The following is a 22,938-nucleotide window of genomic DNA, read 5'->3' as shown; positions in this document are numbered from 1 at the left end:
AATTGTGAAGACCATGGACTGGATCAGGTGTGCACCTTAGTCTCTAGTCTGACAATGCTGCTTCACAGTACTATGGAATGGTCCCTGACAGCAGATGTACCTAATGCAGTTAGTCTTTTGATTTCCTGATTGCTGGTGCCAAGAGTGTTGTTTGTGGAGCCAAGCAAGCTGTAACTGTTAACAACCTCAATCTCTCCTCCATCCATCATGATGCTGCCCATTGGCCCAGTGGTGACAATCTTAAGCAGAAATTAATTATTAGAACGTGAGAATCATCAATACAGGAAAGCTGGACATCGTTAAGAAAGAAATGGAACGCATAAATATTGACATATTAGGTACTGGTGAAATGAGATGGATTGGCATGGGACATTTTTAATCAGATAATCATATGATCTATTATGATGGAGATGAAAAGATGAGAAAAACTGGAGGCACTTTCATAGTTAAAAAGGCCATTTCTAGATCCATCTTGAAATACTATGTTGTGAGTGACATATCCATACGCATACAAGGAAGGCCTGTTAATACCACTATCATTCAATTTATGTGCCAAGAACCAGAGACAACGAAAAGGAAATAGATTATTTTGACCCACTGTTGCCGTCAGAAATTGAGCATGCAACCAAGATGCATTCATAATAATGGGTGACTGGAATGCCAAAGTTGGGATTTGTGGATAGGTGTGGGTTAACGAGGAATCTGTCTACCACAGACTGACAGGTCAGAAGGGACAGTTTATGGGCAGGGCTAGGAAGGAATAGCTGTAGATTTTACAGTTACATTAAAATACTCAAGAGATGTTCCTTGTAATTTCATCTATATGTCAAGTGGTTAGGAACAGAGGCATTGGCTAAAATAGTGGAATAAGGGCTGAAAGGTAATATGCTCTCCATGTACAAGGACATGTGTGTGCACCTGTCAGACATGAGCAAGCACACAATAACAACACTCAAAGGCTGGTCGGTAGTCTACGTAATTGTGAGGCACTGAGAGCAGGCCTCTTGCCTCAGGAGGAAATCAGTAGCATAGCTAGGGAGGGGCATGATGTGGAAGGAAGGAGGTTTGGATCACATCAGAAGATAATGCCAGAGGAAGTAACATCAACATTTTTTTTTATAAATTTTTTTCAGTGTTTAGCAGAAATTTACTAATTTTTTATGAAACTATTCCAGTAGTTAAAAAAACTAAACTTTTCATAAGCCCGGTTTATATGTATCAATATACATAATTACAAAAGTTAAAGTCTATAATGATTAACCTTTTGAACTTTTTAATGAGCTCCACCCACCCAATGTCAATGGAACCACAAACCACATGGTTTTATCTGCCTAATATACCTGGTTTTGGATTGTGTTATTACTTATATTATTATTATAATGGACTGTCAAATTTCCTGGTATTTCTTACCTGCTATTTGTTAAACTATGTAAAAAATTTTTGAGACTAAAGTAATAACTAAATCAAAATGATAAATATAAAAAGTCTCCACTCAATTACTACCAATGTAATTCAATGTAGAAAGATTTTTACAAAACAATTTTGTTAGTATTTAATCTAAAGAATGTCACATTTGAGCAATTGACAACTATATCACATATTATTCTATGATCACTGAACTTTCTGGATGGTCCTCCTTTGGGGGTGACACAACCCTTATTAATGCCACAGGCAGGAATACTTCTCAGCTATTTCCTGCATGCCCACCCATCAATGCCTCATATGCCAATTACTCTGCGCAGAGAGGAAGAGCACTAACTCACCTCCTTGCAGCGCATCCTTCGGCTGGACATCTTGAAATAATATTCACTCAGGCCATCTGGGCTCAGTGGGTCATGGGAGCAAGCCTGAAGCAAGGCTCGGACAGACTTCTCTAGTTCAAAGACCAGATACACATACCCTAGTCCCAATGAGAAGAGAAACCACATTAATATCCCCTCACATAGTTGTCCCTCAGTTTTGTCACTGAAAGATAAATTTTCACTAGAGAAGAGGTCCATCAAAAAGGAATCACGTTTGTTCTACTCTTGAAAAGTCTTGAATGAAGGCACTTTCTGTGTCTGATGCCCAGGGCCAAGGGAAGGAGAGGCGTACCATTTTCTACTCTTAATAAGGGAAGGGATTTGCACACTTGAACAGAAGATCCTACTACTACAGTATGCTCTACCCCAGAATACGGAGTATACTGGGGTCAGCAGAGCCAGGATTTATCTGGGGTAGGAAGAATGGCAGATCTATGGCCAGTCTGTTAGGATATAGGAGATACTGCTTTAAAAGTCTAGTCATTGGTTTAGTTCCAGGGAACATTTTCAGTGAAGATGGGACAGAGTGAAAATAGCACCTACGCTCTTTTCTACTGGGAAAGGATCTCATTTCAGACCAGTGAGAAATCAGATGCTTGGTCCTCATTCTTGCCAACTCCAAAGGGATTTCAGAATTAGGTCAGGCAACAACTTAACTAGGCAAGGAGGCAAGCAAGGGAAAGCTTTCCAAATGCCTCATTGTAAGAAGAAAGAAGTGCAACGGTACAGATTTGGAGGGAAGTGCACAAGGTAGGGGTTTAGAGACAGCTAACATCATCATCATCATCACAGAGTAATGGACAAATGGAGTATAGAGCAGAAGGAATAGCTGAAGGTGCTAGGCTAAAAAGAAAATGCAGCCATCTGAAGACTCTGTACCCAGAGTGCCTATACCTCATTACCATCATGCAGCTGTGACATCCCAGCACCCGGCACCTCAGTGCAATTAAGTACTAGGGAGGGGGAAAAAAAGTTCCTACCATGTCTTTATTACCTTTAGGCATATTACCTTTGGGAGGACACCGGGGGTGCTTGCCATCCTTACCAGGCCACTCTACACTCAAAGAGCCAAAAACACGGAAGGTATTAACCAATCCAGCTGCCAAGAGATAGGAAGAGAAAAAATGGTTGAAGCTGAGGCACCTCCTCCCCCTAATGGTATGAGTGCAGGATCACTCGTGTTCTTGCACTGGAATCATTCCTTTAACAACTTAAGAGTTGGCTTGGTCTCAGGACGCAAGTACAAGAAACACTGTGGCAGTAAAAACAGCCTTTGCTGAGGGAGATAGCAGTCTCTGGCTAGAGTCCATCCAAACTTCATTCTCCTGAAAGACATGCTCCACCCTCAATTGTTATAGCAGGAGTATCAGTTTCTCACCTTCCGTTATATCCCAAGGAACACCTCCTAGGAACACCTTGCAAGAGTAGATGGGGTTCTTGTAGTTCCGAGGAGGAAGCTGGCCACTCCAGGTACAAGTGGCTTCATTCACAGCTTTAGGAAAAGATTAAAAGATACAGAGGTCAGAGAATCAACATTCATTACTTCCCTTATGTGAACCAATCCAAAAGGAACTAGACTGGTGACAATCTTAACCCAGCTCCCTGGAAGAACATCTAACTGTTCTAAAAGGCAAATAGTTTGTTCTCACTAATCTCCTCTGGTGGCCTAGTGGGTAAGAAATTGTTCTGAACCAAGAATATCCCTTATTCAAGTAGTCAGGGAGAAGGCATTTTGGACAGTAGCGATTAATCCACAGGATGTTAAATATCAAATGTTTTTATTAGATGCCGTAGAGCACAACTCATGTATAACCCTATAAACAACAGATCTGAACCCTGTCTTATCCTGTGCCATCGTCATAATTTCTGACATAGGTGAGCTCATTGCAACAGTTCCCATGTCAATCTATCTGGTTAAGGTGGTTCTTCTCCTTCACCAACTCTCCACCTTTCCAAGCAAAATGTCACAAAGGTAGGCAATTTGAATCCACTAGGCACTCTGTGGTAGAAAGATGGGAAGTCTCCTCCCATGTGGTTTTGTAGCCTCTCAAAATTCACTGGAAGTTCAGCTATGAATGGGTTCCAACTTGATGGTACATATGCCAATAATCAAAGTATGACAATTCTAATCCACTCATTCTTTCACTGGTGGCCGAGTTTAAGAAGCTGCAGTGCAATTCTGTAGGCACACAGCCGAATCCACCAGCTGCTTCATGGAAGAAGGATGGGCCATCTCCTTCCATGTGATTAAACTGCCTCAGAAAACCCACTATCCGCTATGGGTCCACTCCAACTCAATGTTACACAACAATTCTTTTTCCACTGAAATTGAAAGGAATACCAGGCCAGCTGTTCAGGATAAAAATGACATCTCAACACATTTCTAAACACTATCAAAAGAATGTTATAAAACAGTTTTATACAGCTATTGCATATAAAATTAATTAGATTTTTAATTACCCCCAAACAGTCAACCTATTTGGTACATCCTAACCCAACAAACAGGTATGTCTTGGACAAAGTGCATCAGAGTACTCTTTGGTGGCAAAGATGAAAAGCTTCATCTTTCATACTTCGGACATGTTGTCAAGAGAGGCTATTCCTTGAAGAGACACATCATGCTTGGAAAGAAGGTGGGAGTCAGCGAAAGAAAAGAAAGCTCTCAAGGAGATGGACTGGCACAGTGACTGCTGCAATGGGCTCTAGTATGTCAGAAATGAGGAGGAAAATGATGGGACAGGATAGGACAGAGTTTAGATCTGTTGTTCACAGTCACTGTATGTCAGATGGCACCTAACATTATTTGGTATGTAATGTCCTAGAAATTAATCTGCTACTGTTCCAAAATGCCTTCTCCCTGTATAAGGGATCCTCTTGGTTCTGAACTCATCAATCACTGGGAGGACACTGCTAATAAAATCACCATAGCAACCCAAAAAGGCAAGAGTGTCACAAATATTCCCTGAGTTAGAACCCAGTCTATCACTGTCACAACTGTTCTTACAGCAGGTAAACAGAAAATGTGTCTTCCTTGATTCCAAATTTGTATGATCTACTTCCAACCTCCCAGCTTCCTAATTAATTACAAATACCAAATTGGTAGTTTCTTGAACTCTGACTCAAACATCATTATTTAGAAATAAGTTCTGAAAGTTTTCTCTGCTGTACAGCAACTAACAAGTTGTAAGGGATACCCTCTCAAAGATTCTGTAGTTTTTAAAAATGGCCTAACACCACTTATTGAATCCGCTTCATCTTCATCTTATTCCAGTCAAGTCATTATCTGCTATTGCTTCAAGGAGATAAGCACCCTTATTTTTAGGCTTTGGAGATGAGAAAAAGTATCTTTCCTTTCTGTTTCAATAGGCTTCAGGATGATGGTATTTCTCTTCACAGACCTGGATTCCATTTTAATCTCCTCTAGTGGTATGGCATCCTATCACCACACCTTTTCAATTTATATGCAGAACAGATCCCTTGGGAGGCTAGAATTCATGAGGAGGAATGTGGCATCAGGATTGAAAGACAACTCATCAACAACCTGTTCTGTAGATGACACAACCTTGCTTGCTGAAACTGAGAAGGAAATGAGATGTTTGCTGCAGAAGGTCAAGGACTGCAGCCTTCAATGTGGATTGAAGCTCAACATCAAGAAAATAAAGATTCTCACCACTAGGCCAATTGGCGGCTTCATGCTAGAAGAAACTGAGACTGCTAATAACAGCTTGCTTGGCACCAGCAGCCAGGAAATCAAAAGACAAATTGCACTGGGAAAGTCTCCTGTCTAGGACCTCTCCAGAGTACTAAAAAGCAATGATATCAGTCTAGAGACTAATGTGTGCAGAGTACTTAAATGCAACCTTATCAGTCTGGAGACTAAGGTGTGCCTGATCCAGGCCATGGTCTTCACAATTACTTGCTATCTGTCAGAGAGCTGGACAGTAACTAAGGATGACAGAAGGATCGATGCCTTTGAGTTGTGATGCTGGAGAAGAGTGTTGAATGTACGGTTTACTGCCAGGAGAATGAACAAGTCTGTCTTGGAGAGAGTAAAACCAAGCTGCTACCTGGAGGCAAGGATTCTGAAGCTGTCTCACATATTTTGGGCACATGGCCAGGACGGACCAGTCCTTGGAGAAGGACATCATGCTTGGAAGGGTGGAAGAACAGCACAAGAAGGAAGACACAGAATAAGATGGACTGACTTAATGACTGGAGAAATAAGCTTAGGTCTGTCAGAGATGGTGAGACTGGGTGAGGATAGAGCAGGCTGCAGAGGTAATAATGTACATAGGGTCGCTATGAGTTGCAGGAGACTCGATGGCATCTAACAACAAGAGTATGGGGGCCTGTTCACATAAAGGCTTTAGTTTGTGTACATCTTTAGATGGTCTCTTGTACCACTGTTGTCCTAGGAACCTTTACCATGCTTTTGAGACATCTGATTTTGTTTACATAATATTGCTAGTCATGCTGAATTTCTTGTTGTAGCAACACAATAGGCTTATGCCTTTTCAGGTGTGCTGTCCAGAGTAAAAAGGGCTCATTTCATGGACTCTCTACCTCGTGTTAAAGGTGGGGAAGGTTAAGTGGATAAGGACTACTAGCCAGTCTCTATGAAGTCTAGTTTATGTTCTGAAAAGGTGCAGATTGAGGAGGGGAGCAGGATTAAAGACTAATAGAAGCATAAAGTGGTCACTGGAGCAGAGACAGAGATAAAAACCACCAACCCAAAAACCTCAAAAGGGAGCTCTCGTGGCCTCGTAGGAGTTACACTGCCAAACCTAGGGTGGTGGTGGTGGCGGCTGTTATGTGCCATCAACTCACTTGTGACTCACAGCAACAACTACAGTCCTGAAACCTGCTCAATCTTGAGCCAATTTAATCGTCTCTGACAAACACATCCCCTTTACCCCTGTCACCGTGTCAATCCATCCCATCCACAGTTGTTTTCTCTGGCACTGTCCCCTCCACCCTTCCAAGCATAATGTCCCTCTTCAAGGACTGGTCCCTCCTTGCAACATGCCTAAAAGTAGGTCAGACGGAGCTTTAAAAACCGTGTCTCCAAAGAGCAACCTGGTCTCACCCTCTCCGGGATGAAGCTGTTCTTTCTCTTAGCAGTCCATGATATGTTCCAATACTCTTCTCCAGCACTACAACTCAAAGGTATTTATTCTTCTTCTGTCATCCTTAGTTACTGTCCAGCTCTATGATCATAGCAAGTAACTGTGAAGACCATGGCCTGGATCAGGTGCACCTTAGACTCAGCTCAAATCTATCACTTGCTCCTTGGGAGAAAAATGAACAATATCCTCCTTCTTTGTCACTTATTGCCTCTGAAAACCTTCTGGAGGGTCAGCTATAAGTTCTTTCCCTCTGGATGGTACATGACTTGTCCTTTACTGTTATGTAAACATGCCCTCTATTGAGCTTTGGTGGCTTAGTGGTAAGGAAGTGTGCTGTCAATACAAAGCTTGTTGTTGTATACCTTCCAGTCAGAACTGACCCACAGCTGACCCCCCGGTGGTTTTTTTAAAGGCAGTTAAGTGCATAGAAGGAGACTGCCCATCCTTCTCCCATGGAGCAGCTAGTGGACTTGAACTGTGTGCATTTGGGATTGCATCACAAGTTCTTACCACTTGACCACCATAGCTCAGTATGTGGTTCAAATCCACCAAATGCTTCTTTAAGATGATTCAAACTCCTACTCAAAACAAAGTCTTTATTACAATCACTTTACTCTACACAGAGCTTTTAAATCATTGGAAGGGCTTAGTGATTTTCTTTCATAAAACATACCTACCAAACCCACTGCTACCATTCATTTCCAACTGTGTCTTCAAAAATTTGGAGATTTAAACAGAAGAGGTGGATCTGACTCTCGTGTAGCGTTGTGATACTGAGGGTAAGGCATCTGGCTACTAACCAAAAGACTGGTGGCTCAAACCCACCAGCCACTTCACATGAGAAGGATGAGGTGGTCTGCTTCCATAAAAATTTAAACTCTTGGGAACCCTAGGGAACAGTCCTACACTGTCCTAAAGGATTGTGTTGTTTTTTTTAAATTTAAAAATTTTTTTTTTAATTTCCCTTTTATTTTCAGTCGAGTTTTTTTCTTCAACTTTTAAGGAATCAAATCCTTCCAGGCGCTTTGGTGGTGGTCATGGGGCAGCACCTGCAGGTCTGTATCTAGGTGAAGGTGTCCGGTCCTTTCCGGCTTCACGAGAACGGTTCCTCACCACCTTGCTGTGAATGGCACAACTCACACAGTAGTGCAGTTTCACATTGAGCTTCAGAAGTACATATGCATCGAAAACACTCCCTGACGGCAGCTGCCTCTACTATACTTCGAATTAAGAACTTCTTAATTACCTTGTCTTTGGGCACACACCAGGTGCACTTTGTGCAGCGAATAGGCTGCACATGGCCATGGCCCTTTTTGGCACGACTGTTGTTTCTCCTTTTGTCATGTTGGAAGCAAGGGTCTGAGAGATGGATCACATTTTTAAGAGTACTTCCTTTGGAAGCAGGTTTCAAGGTGTGTCTTCTATGGAACCTCTGGGTGAGTTTGAACCACTAACCTCTCAGTTAGTAGCTGTGTGTATGACTTTCTGTGCCACTCAGGGACTCTCACCTTAGAGGATGACAAAAGAGCACCCACCTCCCCACCCTGAGTGTACTCTTCAGACAGCCTGGGTGTGGGAGGGGGAGCTCCTGCAAAGGATGTGCCTGGAAGGTCTTTGAAGCAGACAGTGACAATACTCTGGGCAGCAACCTCAGAGTTTGAGGATAGAAACTCTTCACCGTGGAAAAATTAAAGCCCTAGTGATAACAGTACACAGCTTATCTTCTCAGAAGAACATATGTCAAAATTGGATAAAAGTTTTTGTGGGAACATTTCTGTGTACCAGATTATCTGCATCTTACAAATTGTTGGAGAAGTTCAGTATTAGCAGTGGAAACTAGGCTAGGTGCTGACTGCAGACCAGACCATCAACTACTCATATGTAAGTTCAAATTAAAGCTAAAGAAGGTCAAATCAAGTATCCACAGGAATAAAAATTTTATCTTGAGTCTGTCCCACCTGAATTTAAAAATCAACCCAGAACAAGCTGGAGGCCTTAAACACTAATGACCAAAGACCAGATGAGCTGTGGGAGGATATCAAGGATCATCCAAAAAGAATGTAAGAAGTCATTACAATGACAGAAGACAATGACCAAAATGGATGTCAGAAGAGGCTCTGAATAGTAGACTAGAGTGCCGAGAAGCCAGAGCAAAGACATCAAGAAGTTAAGGAGTTGAACTGAAGACTTCAAAGGGCAGCACAGGAAGACAAAGCCAAGTATTATAATGAAAGATGCAAAGAACCAGAGTCCAAAACTCAAAAGGGCTTAACTTGCTTGGCATTTTTTAAGCTGAAGGAACTAAAGAACTAATACATGCCACAAGATGAAACACTTAAGGATACTATGGGAAGAATACGGAATGATCCAGGAAGATGGAAGGAGTATACAAAGTCACTGTACCACAAAGAATTGGTTGGGTTGACACAAAAGAATTTAAAGAAATACTGCCCATCCTCACCCTTCTGTCCCCAACCCTCACCTCCTTGTACCCTCAATATGTTTTTTCCCAATTAAAAAAAAAATTTCAAGAAGTAACATATGATCAAGAGGCAATGGTGATGAAGAAGGAAGTTCGGGCTACTTTGAAGGTCTTGGTAAAAAAAATAAAGCCTCAAGAATTTATGGAGTATCAACTGACATATTTCTACAAACAGATGCAGCTCTGGATATGTTCACCAGGTTCTGCCAAGAAATCTGCAGGACAACTGCCTGGCCAATTAACTGGAAGAGATCCATATTTATTCCCATTCCAAAAAAAGGTGACCCAACAAAGTGTGAAAATTATCGTACAGTATCACCCGTATCATACCATATCATACTGCTGAAGATTATCCAGAACCAACTGGAACAGCAAGTACATCTACACAGAACTACTAGAAATACAAGCTGGGTTTAGAAGAGGTCGTGGCACAAAAGACATTATCACCAATGTCAGATGGATCCTGGCAGAAAGAAGAGTACCAGAGGAATGTCTATGTCTTTCATTGACTATGCAAAAGCATTTGACTGTGTTGATCACAATGAATTGTGTTTAACCTTGAGGAGAACAGGAATTCCAGAACACTTGAATGTGCTTATACGAAATCTAAAGTTGGACCAGGAATAAGACCTCATAAGAGTGCAGGGAAACACATGCATGGTTCATAATCAGGGAGTGCATCAGAGATGTGTCTTGTCTCCATACCTTTTCAATCTATATGCAGAACAGGGAGGCAGGGCTTTATGAAGAGGAAGGTGGTTTCAGGATTCAGCAACAACCTATGTTATGCAAATGACACAACCTTGCTTGCTCAAACTGAGCAGTATCTGAAGCGCTTCCTGAAAAAGGTCAAGGCCTGTCGTCTTCAATATGGATTGAAGCTCAACATCAAGAAGACAAAGATTCTCAGACATCTTGCTCAGATCCACAATCAACACTCTTGTGTCAGGAAATCAAAAGATAAATTGCACTGAGAAAATCTGCTGTTAGGGACCATTCCGGAGTACTAAGAAGCAATGACAGAAACAAGTCTAGAAATTAAGGTGCACTTAATTCAGGCCATGGTCTTCACAATTACCCGTGATGCATCAAAAAGCTCGATAATGACTAAGAATGACAAAAGAAGAATTGATGCCTTTGAGTTGTGCTGCTGGAGAATAGTCTTGAACATAGCATGGACTGCCAAGAAAAATACATCTGTCTTGGAGAGGGTGTCCTGGGAGGCTATGATTTTGAGTCCCTGTCTCACATAATTTGGGTATGTGACCAGGAGGGACCGATCCTTCAAGAAGGCCATCGTGGAAGAAGGTTAGTGTAGGAGAGGAAGACCCCAGATTAGATGGATTGATACATTAAGTAGGGAGTCAGTGAGACTGTTTCAGGACATGGCAGGTTTCAGAACTGTTGTATACAGGGTTGCTATGAGTTACAGGTGATTCAACAGCACAGAACAACCACCTTTCTATTCAGCCTCAAAGAAATCCCTGGATCAGCTGTCTGTATCATTTAGTCCGCAAAACAGATCACTCTGTTAGGGAGTCATCCATGAATCTAACTCTTCCCTCTTCCCTCTGGACAATTCACCACTGAGTAAGCTAAGAGCATTTCCTCTCAGCTCCCAGAGTGGGTCCCCAGGCCTCAGGCCACAAGCACACTCACCTGCAGCTTGCCGGTGGAGCCGGGCCTCTCTCTCTATGCTGAAGGGGTCTTTGGGTGCTTCAAGGAGGTCCCAGGATGGCCACATAGATGTTCCTGGCCATTTCTTTGATGCACTGGTTGGGGATGGTGTGACTGCAGCAAGAGCAGCTTGTTCTTGGTCTATCCGGGACCCAACCCCCATCTTTAAAGGGTCTCTGGGACCACTTCCCGTCAAAGACAGGAAGGGCAGAGGAGGGGAAATACGAAGGCTTGACTAAGGAAGGAAAAAGGAAGACAAGTTTTTAAAGCACAATTTTGATATATAAAAATACTAACACTATAGAAAAGATGAAATATTTTAAAATACTAATATATATTCAGCATTTGAGATGTTTCCTTCTAGACTTTCTTCCTAAACACTCTTAAGATTAATTATAAATTTTACTTTCCACTTTGATCAGATTTCTTTCTTATAACAAGACATCTGCACAGCCATTTTAATGCATTTATGAGTTCTATTTAGGAATTAAGGTACAGTCTTTTGACCCACCCCTATAGTCAAGGAACTTTTAGGTACTTTCTAGGATTTCAGGATTATTAAGTCATTCTAAGGTGCAGTTTCTTCATATTTTATATTTTCCTTAGTCAGAGTCCTAGAAGAAAGATGCCAAAATACTTTCTATGAGGATTCTGTTTCTGTAAAAACTGTATGAGAATACAAACAAAAAGTTTCAATACAAACTTGTGTTAAGGCTTTAAATTCTGTTAATTTAATCAAATGAAGTACATTTTCAAGAATAAGCCTCATCTAAATAAACAGAAAGACAACTACAAACACCTCATTTAGTCCCATTTTACAGGGGTATAACCCACACACTAAAACAAAGGCATTTGCTTTGTGATTACTCTTCTGGAAACACAATCTGAATGGCAAAACTGGCAATCTGAACGGCAAAAAATCAATGGGCAGTGGGAAAAATCAATGCTAGCTTTCATATTCTACAGTCAGCTGAGGAGAGACAACAGATGGTTCCTAAAAGATCATGCTTCAAATATGAAACTGTCATCACAGCCACTGTTGTTTGTCCTGGATATGGGAGAGAATAAGGTAGGAAAACAGGCCAGTTTTTAAAAAACTCTTTAAAATTCAGCTCAGGGGTTTGGTAAAAAATTAGGCATTATCTTAAGATGATTTCTTACTGCCAATAACACGTATATAAAAATCTTCACAACTGAACCAATAAACATCATCATAATAAATGGAGAAAAAAGACTGATGCTGTCAAATATTTAATTTTACTTGGATCCATAATTAACACTCATGGAAGCAGCAGTCAAGAAATCAAACAATAAACTGGGCAAATGTGCTGCCATTACTTAAGGTACTTAAGGTAAAGAGCAAAGAGGCCACTTTAAAAACCAAAGTGAGCTTGACCGAAGCCTTGGTATTTTCAACTACTTCATATGTATGAAAACTGAACAGTAAGAAGACATCTAGATAGAAGCGTTTATGCCTTTGAATTGTGCTGTTAGTGAAGTATATGTTGAGTATAGCAAGGACTGTCAAAAGAATAAACAGATCTGTCTTTGAAGCAGTACAGTCAGAGTGCTCATTAGAAGTGAGGATGGTGAGATTTCATTTCACATACTTTAGATTTGGTATTAGGAGAGGTCAGGCCTGGAAAAGAATATCATTCTAGAGGGAAAACCTACAAGGTAGCATAACACAGTAACTGGACAGTGGGTTTAAACACAAGAGAGATTGTGAGGATGGTGTGGCGCTGGGCAGAGTTTTGATCTGTTGTACAGTGTTGCTCTCAATCACAGCTGACTCAACAGCATCAAACAAGAACAACAATCTCTTCTTGCTCACACTCATTCTAATTCACCTGCTAGAAACTCTGCTAGGTATGGCTACAGTATGTGTCATAGAGATCTATGGACATCTATCTATAAGATACATAAGTGAGCATTTTATAACCCAACATTTTATAAATTAATCATGGCTTCAGACTATATGCTGGCATAGGTCAACAGAAAGACTCAAGTCAATCCTATCTCAATTAAAATCCCAGTCATGCTACTTATTAAACCATTTTATTTTTAAAATGTATCACAAATATCATAAAAGTAATTAAGTATTATTTTAAGCTTAAAGGAAATACCCAGGTAAGTAAAAACTGTCAGAACCTTTACATTTACTTCTAAAATTGTTTTCAACAACTCTTAGAATGACTTATTAAAGGGGATCACTTAGCTCAGTTCTGAAGTTTACAACTTAATGGATATAAAAAGAATCCTCAACTTTAGGGCATGAAATGGTCTATATATACCCTTGATGGCACCCACTCCTTCCATTACCCTACCGTCCAGCCTATGTTTTAGCAAATAGGCATTCCCATTTCCATGTTTTAGCAAGTAGGCATTCCCATTTCCAAAGTCCATATTGTACTCTCTGTCCCCTTAGACATACACAGGCAAGTCCCTGTGAGAAAGTTACATACAATTAAATCGGAGAGATGATCTGATCCAGAGCTGAAGCCACTGGTATCTGAATCAGAGGGGCTGCTAGAACGGGAGTCCAGGATGGGCCGGGTGTCCAGGCGGGATCCTCTGACTGATGGTGTTGGAAACTTGTCCATCAAGTCAGCCCCAAGAGGGTCCAGAGGCAGGAAGCTCAAGGGAGGTTTCCCCAAGACATTTCCCAGTGGTTTATGGAGCATGCTCAGTACTAGAAGGAGGAAGAAAAAAAAAAAAAACCCAAACAAAACACTCTCATGTCCTTTTAGTATTTTTCTCAAGAAAAGGTTCCAATAGCTTTCCCCTTCTCTCCCACAGTTACTAAAAAAAAAACACATCAAAGCAGGAGCACTGAAGCATGCTAGAACCATGTTAAAGGGTATAATGAACAGAAAGATACGTTATTCATCCAGTCGTGAGATATAATCACCTCGGTCTATCAGTAGTTACAGGAGGACAGTCCTTACCAGAGTCCTTACTATTTACAGTCTCTAATAACCCAGCCCAAGGTGTAGAGTCAGCATTTCATATGAAATATTGTCACATATGATCCTAATCCCAGCTGATATTAATATCTGGCTATATTAGTATCCTACATAAACTCTGGTGGCATAGTGGTAACAAGCTGCACTGCAAACCTGAAGGCATGTGGTTTGAATCCACCAGTTGTTCCGCAGGAGAAAAATCGGCAATCTCCTCCTGTGCAATTAATTGCCTCTGAAATCCCACTATAGGGCTAGCTATGGGTCGGTTCCAACTTGATGTTACATTAACAACAATCACCTATGCATAGCAGATAATTGGTAGCACAACTGAAGAGCTTAAACTGTAATCCTTATTGTCTATTTTTATTTATTTATTAACATATAGATAAAATAATCTCAGGCTATATGTAAAAAGTCTAGACTAGCAAGTACTATAGATAAATTATAACGAGTTATCATGAAGTTCCTTCATACAAAATCCTAGCGTATGAAGATTCTTTCTCTTCTATGTATCTGTGAACCTCAAACATTTAGGATGAATGTAGACTAATGTCGTGGTTAAGCATGCTCTAACCTAAGGCAAGCATGGGCTGATACATCTTGCATGTGGCTGGGTGTTCTGGGAAGGTTACTTGGCCTCGCTGAGCTGCCGTTTTTTCCTTGAGTGAGGAACATCACTACTTCATAACATTGTTTTATGGGCTCAATAATTAAACAGCAGATGGAAAATGCACAACAAAGCAGTGCCCAGAACACAATAAATATTTAACTAACAAACATTAAAAGAGAGGAGCAGAGGGTATAAAAGGGATGTAACGAGGGTAATGGAAGAGAGCAACCCTTTTCCACACTTGGCCTTAGGGATGTAAAAAAATCTGAGGTAAAGAACATCCTTTATGATCTATGAAGGCTGAAGAAGCAGCCTGAATCTGCTCTTTTATTTCAATAGAAGAATGAGAAGAACATCAATATTAGAATAACCATGCAGTGAAATAGAAGGGATCTAGTGTATAAATAATAAATGGTAGATGTATCTGACTCCACTTCTGCCCTGGTAAGTGAATGAGGAGATCACAGGTCACCAAGCACTGGTTTTTCTGGAGGATTCCAACTCAGTAAGAATGCCCGGCTGGGGCGATGGACATCCCTAAAGGGCAAAGGTCAACTTCTCTCCAATGTTACGTTCAAGGTACCATACAAAGGCCACTTGTAACACAGCACATGTACAAGATTAAATATCACTGTTTCTAATGGATCAGACCACCTGTGTACTGTGGTGGTTTGCCTTTGAAATGTGGTGTTGGTGAATGTACCATGTTGTTGTTGTTATGTGACTCAGCGACCCTCCCTAAACTCTGCTCTGTCTTGTGCCAATCGCACTGTCTCTGACACTCCCATCCCGATAACCCCAGTCACCGAATCAATCCACCTCATAGAGGGCCTTCCCCTCCTGTGCCGTCCCTCCACCCTCCCCAGCATGATGTCCTTCTCCAAGGACCAATCTCTTCTTACAACATGTCCAAAGTATGTTAGACGGAGCCTCAGAATCCTTGCCTCCAAAGAGCCACCCGTTTAACCCTTTCCAGGATGAATCTGTTTGTTTTCCTAGCAGTCCATGGTACCCTCAATACTCTTCTCCAGCACCACAGCTCAAAGGCATCAATTCTCCTTCTGTCCTCCTTGGTCACTGTCCAACTCTCTGATGCATAACAGGTGATTACGAAGACCATATACCATGAACTGTCTAAATAATGAATCTATGATGGAAGCAATGAAGCCAGCACTCCAGAGAGGCAGGCAAGAAAGGTGAAACATCATCTTACATTCTTTGGACATGTTGTCAGGAGGGGCCAGTCCTTGGAAGGGGACAATATGCTTGGAAAGACAGATGGTCAGAGAGAGGAGAGCCTCAAGGACATGGATGGACATGATAATTCCAACAACTGGCTTGAGCAGAGTAGAGACTTTAAGGATGGTACAGATCAGGCAAGCTGTAAATCTGTTGTACACAGCATTTCTATGAGTGAGTACTGACTTTACCAAACAAAGGAATCAGACTGGTCCACTTCCCTTTAGGACAATAACATCTGTAGTAAAATTAGAGTTGTTGGGGTGTTTGTTTGGTTTTTTTGGTTTGTTTTTAATGGTCTTCTGCCTGTTTCCTTGTAAAACAGTTTGAGATATTTTTCCCTTAAGCCTAGGGGAGTAACCTTTGTCCTAGTTTTCTACCCCAAAGGGTGTGCTATTTTTCTTGAGGCTAACTGATACTTCTTAGGTAAACTGTAAACAATTTCAGGGTTTGAAATTTTTATCTGATCCTGAGCTGTAGCAAATCCTGTAATTGTCATGCAACTTTACTAGAGGTTGACCGCTGGTCAACATGCTAAATGGGTCTATTAACAAGATTCGAACAGCACATTGATAGACAACTACCAGAAATACAGGCTGGGTTTAGAAGAAAGAAGTTGTGGCACTAGGGATATTATTGCCAGGATCAGATGGCTCTTGGCAGAAAGCAGAGAGTACTAGAAGAATGTCTATCTGTGTTTCACTGATTATGAAAAGGCATTTGACTGTGTGGATCGCAATAAATTGTGGCTAACCTTAAGGAAAATGGGAATCTCACAGCATTTGATCATGCTTATAAGAAACCTGTATTTGGACCAAAAAGCAGTCCTCAGAACAGAGCAAGGAAACACTGTGTGGTTCAAAATCAGGAAAGGAGTGCATCCAGGGAGGCATCCTGTCCCCCCATCTTTTCAATCTGTATGCAGAACAGATCATTTGGGAAGCAGGGCTTTATGAGGAGTGTGACATCAAGATTGGAGGAAGACTCATTAACAACCTTATGATATGAAGATGACACAACTTTGCTTGCTGAAATTGAGGAGTACCTGAAGCACTTGCTGCAAAAGGCCAAGGACTGTAGTCTTTAGTATGGATTGAAGTTCAACATCAAGATGACAAAGATTTTCACCATGGGGCCAATTGACAGCACCATATTAGATGAAGAAGAGATTGAGGTTGTTAACAATTACAGCTTGCTTGGATCCACAATCAACACTCTTGGTACCAGCAGTCAGGAAATCAAAATACAAATTGCACTGGGAAAATCTGCTGTCATGGACCTCTCCAGAGTGCTAAGGATCAACATCATCAGTCTGGATACAAATGTGAGCCTAATCCAGGCCATGGTCTTCTCAATTACTTGTTATACTATAGCAAGTTGGACAATGACTAAGAATGACAGAAGAATAGATGCCTTCGAGTTGTGGTGTTGGAGAAGAGTCTTGAACATACTATGGACTGCCAAGAAAACAAATAGGTCTGTCTTGGAGAGGATAAAGCCAAGTCTTTCCTTGGAGGCTAGGATTTTGAAGCTCCACCTCATTTACTTTGGGCACATGGCCAGGAGAGATTGGTCCTTGGAGAAGGACATCATGCTCAAAAGGGTGGACAGACAGTGCAGGAGAGGGAGACTCAGGATGAGATGGATTGATAAAGTAACTGGGGCAATGGGAGTTGGTATGTCGGAGTGAGACTTGGCTCAGGACAGGGAAGAGTTCAAAGCTGCTGTACATTGGATTGCTATGCATCGCAAGCAACTCAATGACATAATATAATGACAAATTTGGAAGCAGGAGTGGCATCCACTTCCTAAATAACATCCCTCCAGAAACCCTATGAACTTTGGTAAATGTCAATAATTGTAGAGGGGCTTCAAGTCTTTTGTTCATAGGTTCGCTATGAGTTGTGCTTGACTTGAAGGCAATCAACAACAACAGTCTATTTTACAAAGTGATGGTAGCCTATTTAGAGGGGATTGGTCAGTTTGTTGTCCTGGTGGGAGGGCCATGCCTCAATAATGACCAAATGTTTGCTTAAAAGGTATGTGCCACTCAACATCCATCTAGGCAACATCCAACCACATATATGTCCCAAGGCTGGGGCATTTGGGTATCTGAGGCCAGGTCACCAGACCCTCATGTTGGGTTTGAAGTCCTACTTCTGTCTAGCAGCTACTTATGACCCAGAAGCCATCAAGTCTCCAGCACTGGAATCCCAGGCCCAAGCACCTAACTCTTAAGTTCTCTTAGCTCCTGAAATTCAGTAGGTCTTGTGTCCATGTTTTGCTCAGTGTGGTCCCACAGGGTGCTGCTGAAAAGGTATCCTCCTAGGCATATAAGCTTGGAACAGGCACACTGGCCTGCATCATGACCTCCCCTGGCAAGTTTTCACAAGCGATACTGTCTCTCCTGCAGTAGACTTAGCAGAGACAGCAGGGATAGCCTGGCCAAGTGTGTGCCTGAGGCACCTGCAGTGGGAACTTCCAAGGCCACCTGCCAGGTGAGACATGGTCAAGAACTCATCTGAAGCATCTATAGTGGAAGCTGCCTCAATGTACACCACACAGCACCTCGCAGGCCAGTGTTCTTAAGAAACTCTCACAGACATAGGTTATGTTCAAATTACAGTGTCTTATTTCACAGTACATAGAGTGAACAAAGAAGGAGACAACTTGTAGACAAAGGGTAAAAGAAAGGAGCAAAAAGGAGGAGAGGCTAGTAGAAGATATCATCCAGGAAAGAAGTGGTAAGGAACTCCAAAAACTGTAATGTGGGTCAACAGTTCTAACCCTAAAGAGCTAGTGGTAATGAGCCCGGAACAAGCTCTGCAGCAGAGTCAGTGGTAACAACAGAAATGTGTTGCTAGGAGTGCAACTTAAGGGAACTGAACAGAGCTGTTACCCTGGCTATAAATTGGGTCCTGTTAACAGTGGAGAAGCCAACAGCAAAGAGGCCTGTCCTCTTGGGACCCTGTCCTCAGTGGGTAAGTACAACAGAAAGGAAGGCATCCTTGACTGCTTGGTTTAGAGAATATGAAAGAAGAGATGTACTTTCCATTTCAGAGGACCCTTTCAGATTTTCCCTGCATGCCTCCTGATCCTGAGTTATAGTCTCTTGACTATAAATTCCCAGTTACTTCTTTTTTAAATTTTTTTATTATTTGCGTGTGTGTGTGTGTGTGTGTGTGTGTGTGTGTACCATCAAATTGGATCTGATTGGTACAGGAGGAGAATGTCCCTCCTGTTCCAGCAAAGCATCTGGTGGAGTTGAACTGCGTATCCTCTGGGATTCCAGTGCAGCTTCTTGCCACTAGGCCACCAGAGCTCCCCACCAGTTACTTCTTTAATAAGCCACTTAACTGTATGCTCAAGGAGTTCTCAGTGGTATTTTAACAATATCAAACCCAAAAGAGGAAGTGTGCTGCTGAGGGAACTGGTTTCGGAAATGGTTGGTTTGTTGGGGTTTTTTTCCACCTGCTCCAAAGCTAAGGGGAGAAGAGGTATGCCTGACCTCCACAAGGATCAGTCTTGACTAATCTTGATTTTCATCATCCCTCCTGAGGTAAACAGGTTCTGATGCTATTACTACCATTTCACAACCTCTCTTTTGGATAACGGTTTGGTAAGTGTATCTTTAACTTATACTGTCAGAGTGTTTCCCAAAGTAGATGTGTTATTTTACATTCCTACCAGCAGCAACTGAGAACTTCAATCCCACTATACATCTCCACCAGCATTTGGTGGGGTCAGCCTTTTTAGCGTGAGCCACTCTAATGTATGTGTGTGGGAGTGCGTAGGTGGGTAAGAATTGTACCATATCTGTCAAGGAATCAAAGATCCTGTTTTTCAGAGAAACCTTCTCCTATTTAAGCATTTTCAAAGCAAAAAGCACTTCATTTTATACTGGAGCAAAGAGTCTGACAATACTTATGATGTTGTTGCTGTTGTGTTGTTATGTGCCGTCGAGTCACCTGCGACTCATAGCGACCCTATGTACAACAGCCCTAAACTCCGCTCTGTCCTGTGCCAATTGCACTGTCTCCGACACTCCCATCCCAATTATCCCAGTTACTGAATCAATCCACCTCATAGAGGGCTTTCCTCTCCTGCGCCGTCCCTCCACCCTCCCAAGCATGATGGCCCTCTCCAAGGACCGGTCTCTCCTCACAACATGTCCAAAGTATGTCAGATGGAACCTCAAAATCCTTGCCTCCAAGGAGCCACCCGGTTTAACCCTTTCCAGGACAAATCTGTTTGTTTTCCTAGCAGTCCATGGTATTCTCAATACTCTTCTCCAGCACCACAGCTCAAAGGCAGCAATTCTCCTTCTATCCTCCCTGGTCATTGTCCAACCTTCTGATGCATAACAAGTGATTGCAAAGACCATGGCCTGTATCTGGTGCACCTTAGTCTCCAGAGAGACACCATTGCTCTTCAGTACTTTGGAGAGGTCCCTAACAGCAGACTTTGCCATGGCAATGCGCCTTTTAATGTCCTGGCTGCTGGTGCCAAGACTGTTGACTGTGGAGCCAAGCAAACTAAAGCTGTGTACAATCTCTTCACCATCCATCCTGATGCTGCCAATTGGTCCAGTGGTGAGAATCTTTGTCTTCTTGACATTGAGCCTCAAACCATATTGTAGGCTGCAGTCCTTGATGCTCTGCAGCAGGCGCTTCAGGTCCTCTTCAGTTTCAGCAAGCAGTGTTGTGTCATCTGCATAACGCAGATTGTTGATAAATCGTCCACCAATCTTGACCCCACATTTCTCCTCATAGAGTTCAGCCTCCCGAATAATCTGTTCTGCATATAGGTTGAAAAGTTATGGAGATAGGATGCATCCCTGGCGTATGCCCTTCCCAATTTTGAGCCATGCAGTGTTCCCTTGCTCTGTTCTGACGACTGCCTCCTGGTCCAAGTATAAGTTTCACATTAGAACGATCAAGTGTTCTGGGATTCCCATTCTTCTCAGAGTCAACCATAGTTTGTTATGATCTACACAGTCAAATGCCTTTGCACAGTCAATGAAACACAGATAGACATTCCTCTGGTATTCCCTGCTTTCAGCCAAGGTCCATCTAACATCAGCTACAATATCTCTAGTACCATGACCATGATACTCATCAGAAATAATCTTTGACAAACTCCTGTCTTAAAGCAGCAGTGAAGATTTCTACTGAGCTCTTCCATGTCTGCTGAAACATGCTTTACACAAACACCATGAAAAAACCTCAGGCTTTAGTGACACTGGTGACGGTGCTCTTTTTAAAAAAGATAACCTCAACTAACAAAACCAAGTTCAGAGTGGTGAGCAAGGTTAACAGTTAATCATATAGAACACTTAAAATCAGGTGAATTTAGATTTTATCTCAGCAATAACTGTGAGACACTGAAGTGATGAAGAGCTATTCTGGAGATGGCAAAGGAGAATGACTATGGATATTAAGGAAGACTCACATGGTGTCTGGGGCCCAGCTGAAAGGAGTCCAAGCATTTAAACTGAGCTTGAGGCAATCAGTAGATTCAGCAGAAAAGGAGCAATAAAATCTGCTCTTCAGATTGCTGCCTTGTGGAGCTGGGTTGAGATGGGTCTGGATACAAGGAAAACAAAAGGCCACTCTAGCAATCCAAGTAAGAGTGGTCTGAAATGAGAGGATGGTGCCGTGAACAGAGTTATCAATTAAAGAATGAGAAAACATGATTGTATACTGAAATGAGGGATACTGAGAAAAGTTATCATCAAAGATAACACCAAAATCTAACTTGGGTGGTGCCATGTGACTAGATAGTAATACAAAAGCAGATCAAGGAGGTAGGATAAGACTTCAGTATATAACAAAGTCTAACAAGAACTCTTGTGGCTTCAGAGTGAGTTGTGCTGCCAATCCAAAACCTGCACCATTCTGGTAGTTCAGATCCACCTGTGGCTCCATGAGAGAAAGTTGGGCATCTCCTTCGGGGCAATTTGCAGTCTCAAAGAAACCTGCTGGAGGGTTAGCTGTAAGTAACTTTCCATTGGGTGGCAATGAATTTTTGAGAGTTAACAAAGTTTCGGATACAACACTTTGACAATCCGGTCTAATGATGAAAATTTTGGATGTCTTGGCATGCTGCTAAGAACCAAAATCTGCAGAAATCTATGAGGCCACTTATGCAGTTTGAAACATGAGCTTCAAGCAGTACCGAGAGGACCCCAGCACTTCAAAGATGAATAGAGGAAGAGATTCTATAAAAACTATAGAGATGTTTACAAGAATGGCATTGGGGGGAAAGCGTTGAGTCTTTTTTTTAACCTGTAAACTTATGCAGCTCATACACTAATGAAACCAAATTCATAGGCAGAAAGTGGCTGCAACCAGTTTAATTTATGTCTTTTTTGACATCACATAAGGTTGAGTCTTTTAAGAAGAAACAGGTAATGCCAATTTCTACTGAGAGAAAGTAATATAAAACCAACAAAAATCTATTCACTGAATTTAATAACCAGTTAATAAACTAAAGCAAGAGAGAGCCACTTCAGTGGAACTATGGTAGTTCAAGCCAGTTTGCAGAAGGCCAAGGATGACTGGGTCAAAAGGAGATATGAAAAGTACATGTATTTCACTGTAAATTATACTTTAATAAGGCTGATTTAAAAAATATAACTGCCAGAAGACAAATAAGGTACAGTAAAACCTACAGCTTTAAGAGAAACAATCAGGAGAAAGGGATAAAGGGCAAGGAATTTTTTAAAAAATTAAGCCAGGAAAGTATTTAATGTGTTTAAACAGAAAAACAAAGGCTGAAGGTATAGGAGAAAGTGGAAGAAATAACCAAATGAAGAAAGGAGAAGAAAATTCTCATGAATAAGAGTATTTCTTTAAGAAGGTAGAGGGGAAGATACAAATGTTAACAGCTTGGGTGATCACACTGTGTGCTGGTAATAATGCCTGATGATTTCTTTTCACTGCAAAGCCTACAGATTAAAAGGCAGTGTTTAGGGCATTATTTTTATCGTAGGAGTATGCAATGAGGGTTGCAGAGTGGATTATATTTGGGGGTA

General features: G+C 41.7%; 1 protein-coding gene across 2 annotated transcripts in view; it reads right to left on the bottom strand.

The window, feature by feature from the left end:
* The window catches only part of CPEB1 (cytoplasmic polyadenylation element binding protein 1), a 171,714-nt gene that overhangs the window by 7,233 nt on the left and 141,543 nt on the right, over positions 1-22,938 (bottom strand). Inside the window, exons 4-8 of one of the 2 annotated variants that reach the window (XM_006885137.1) lie at positions 13,553-13,779; positions 11,070-11,322; positions 3,181-3,294; positions 2,812-2,901; positions 1,764-1,900 (exon numbers count right to left, since the gene is read on the bottom strand). In XM_006885137.1, the coding sequence (XP_006885199.1) occupies positions 1,764-1,900; positions 2,812-2,901; positions 3,181-3,294; positions 11,070-11,322; positions 13,553-13,779 (821 nt within the window). Of the gene's footprint in view, positions 1-1,763; positions 1,901-2,796; positions 2,902-3,180; positions 3,295-11,069; positions 11,323-13,552; positions 13,780-22,938 lie in introns of both variants that reach the window. The other variant, XM_006885138.1, reaches the window with a different exon arrangement.

This window comes from Elephantulus edwardii, unplaced genomic scaffold (assembly GCF_000299155.1).
Source record: "Elephantulus edwardii isolate Elephantulus edwardi_28Jun2011 unplaced genomic scaffold, EleEdw1.0 scaffold00041, whole genome shotgun sequence".
In the NCBI taxonomy this organism is placed as follows: Eukaryota; Metazoa; Chordata; class Mammalia; order Macroscelidea; family Macroscelididae; genus Elephantulus; species Elephantulus edwardii.
This window is presented reverse-complemented; position numbering and strand designations above follow the sequence as displayed.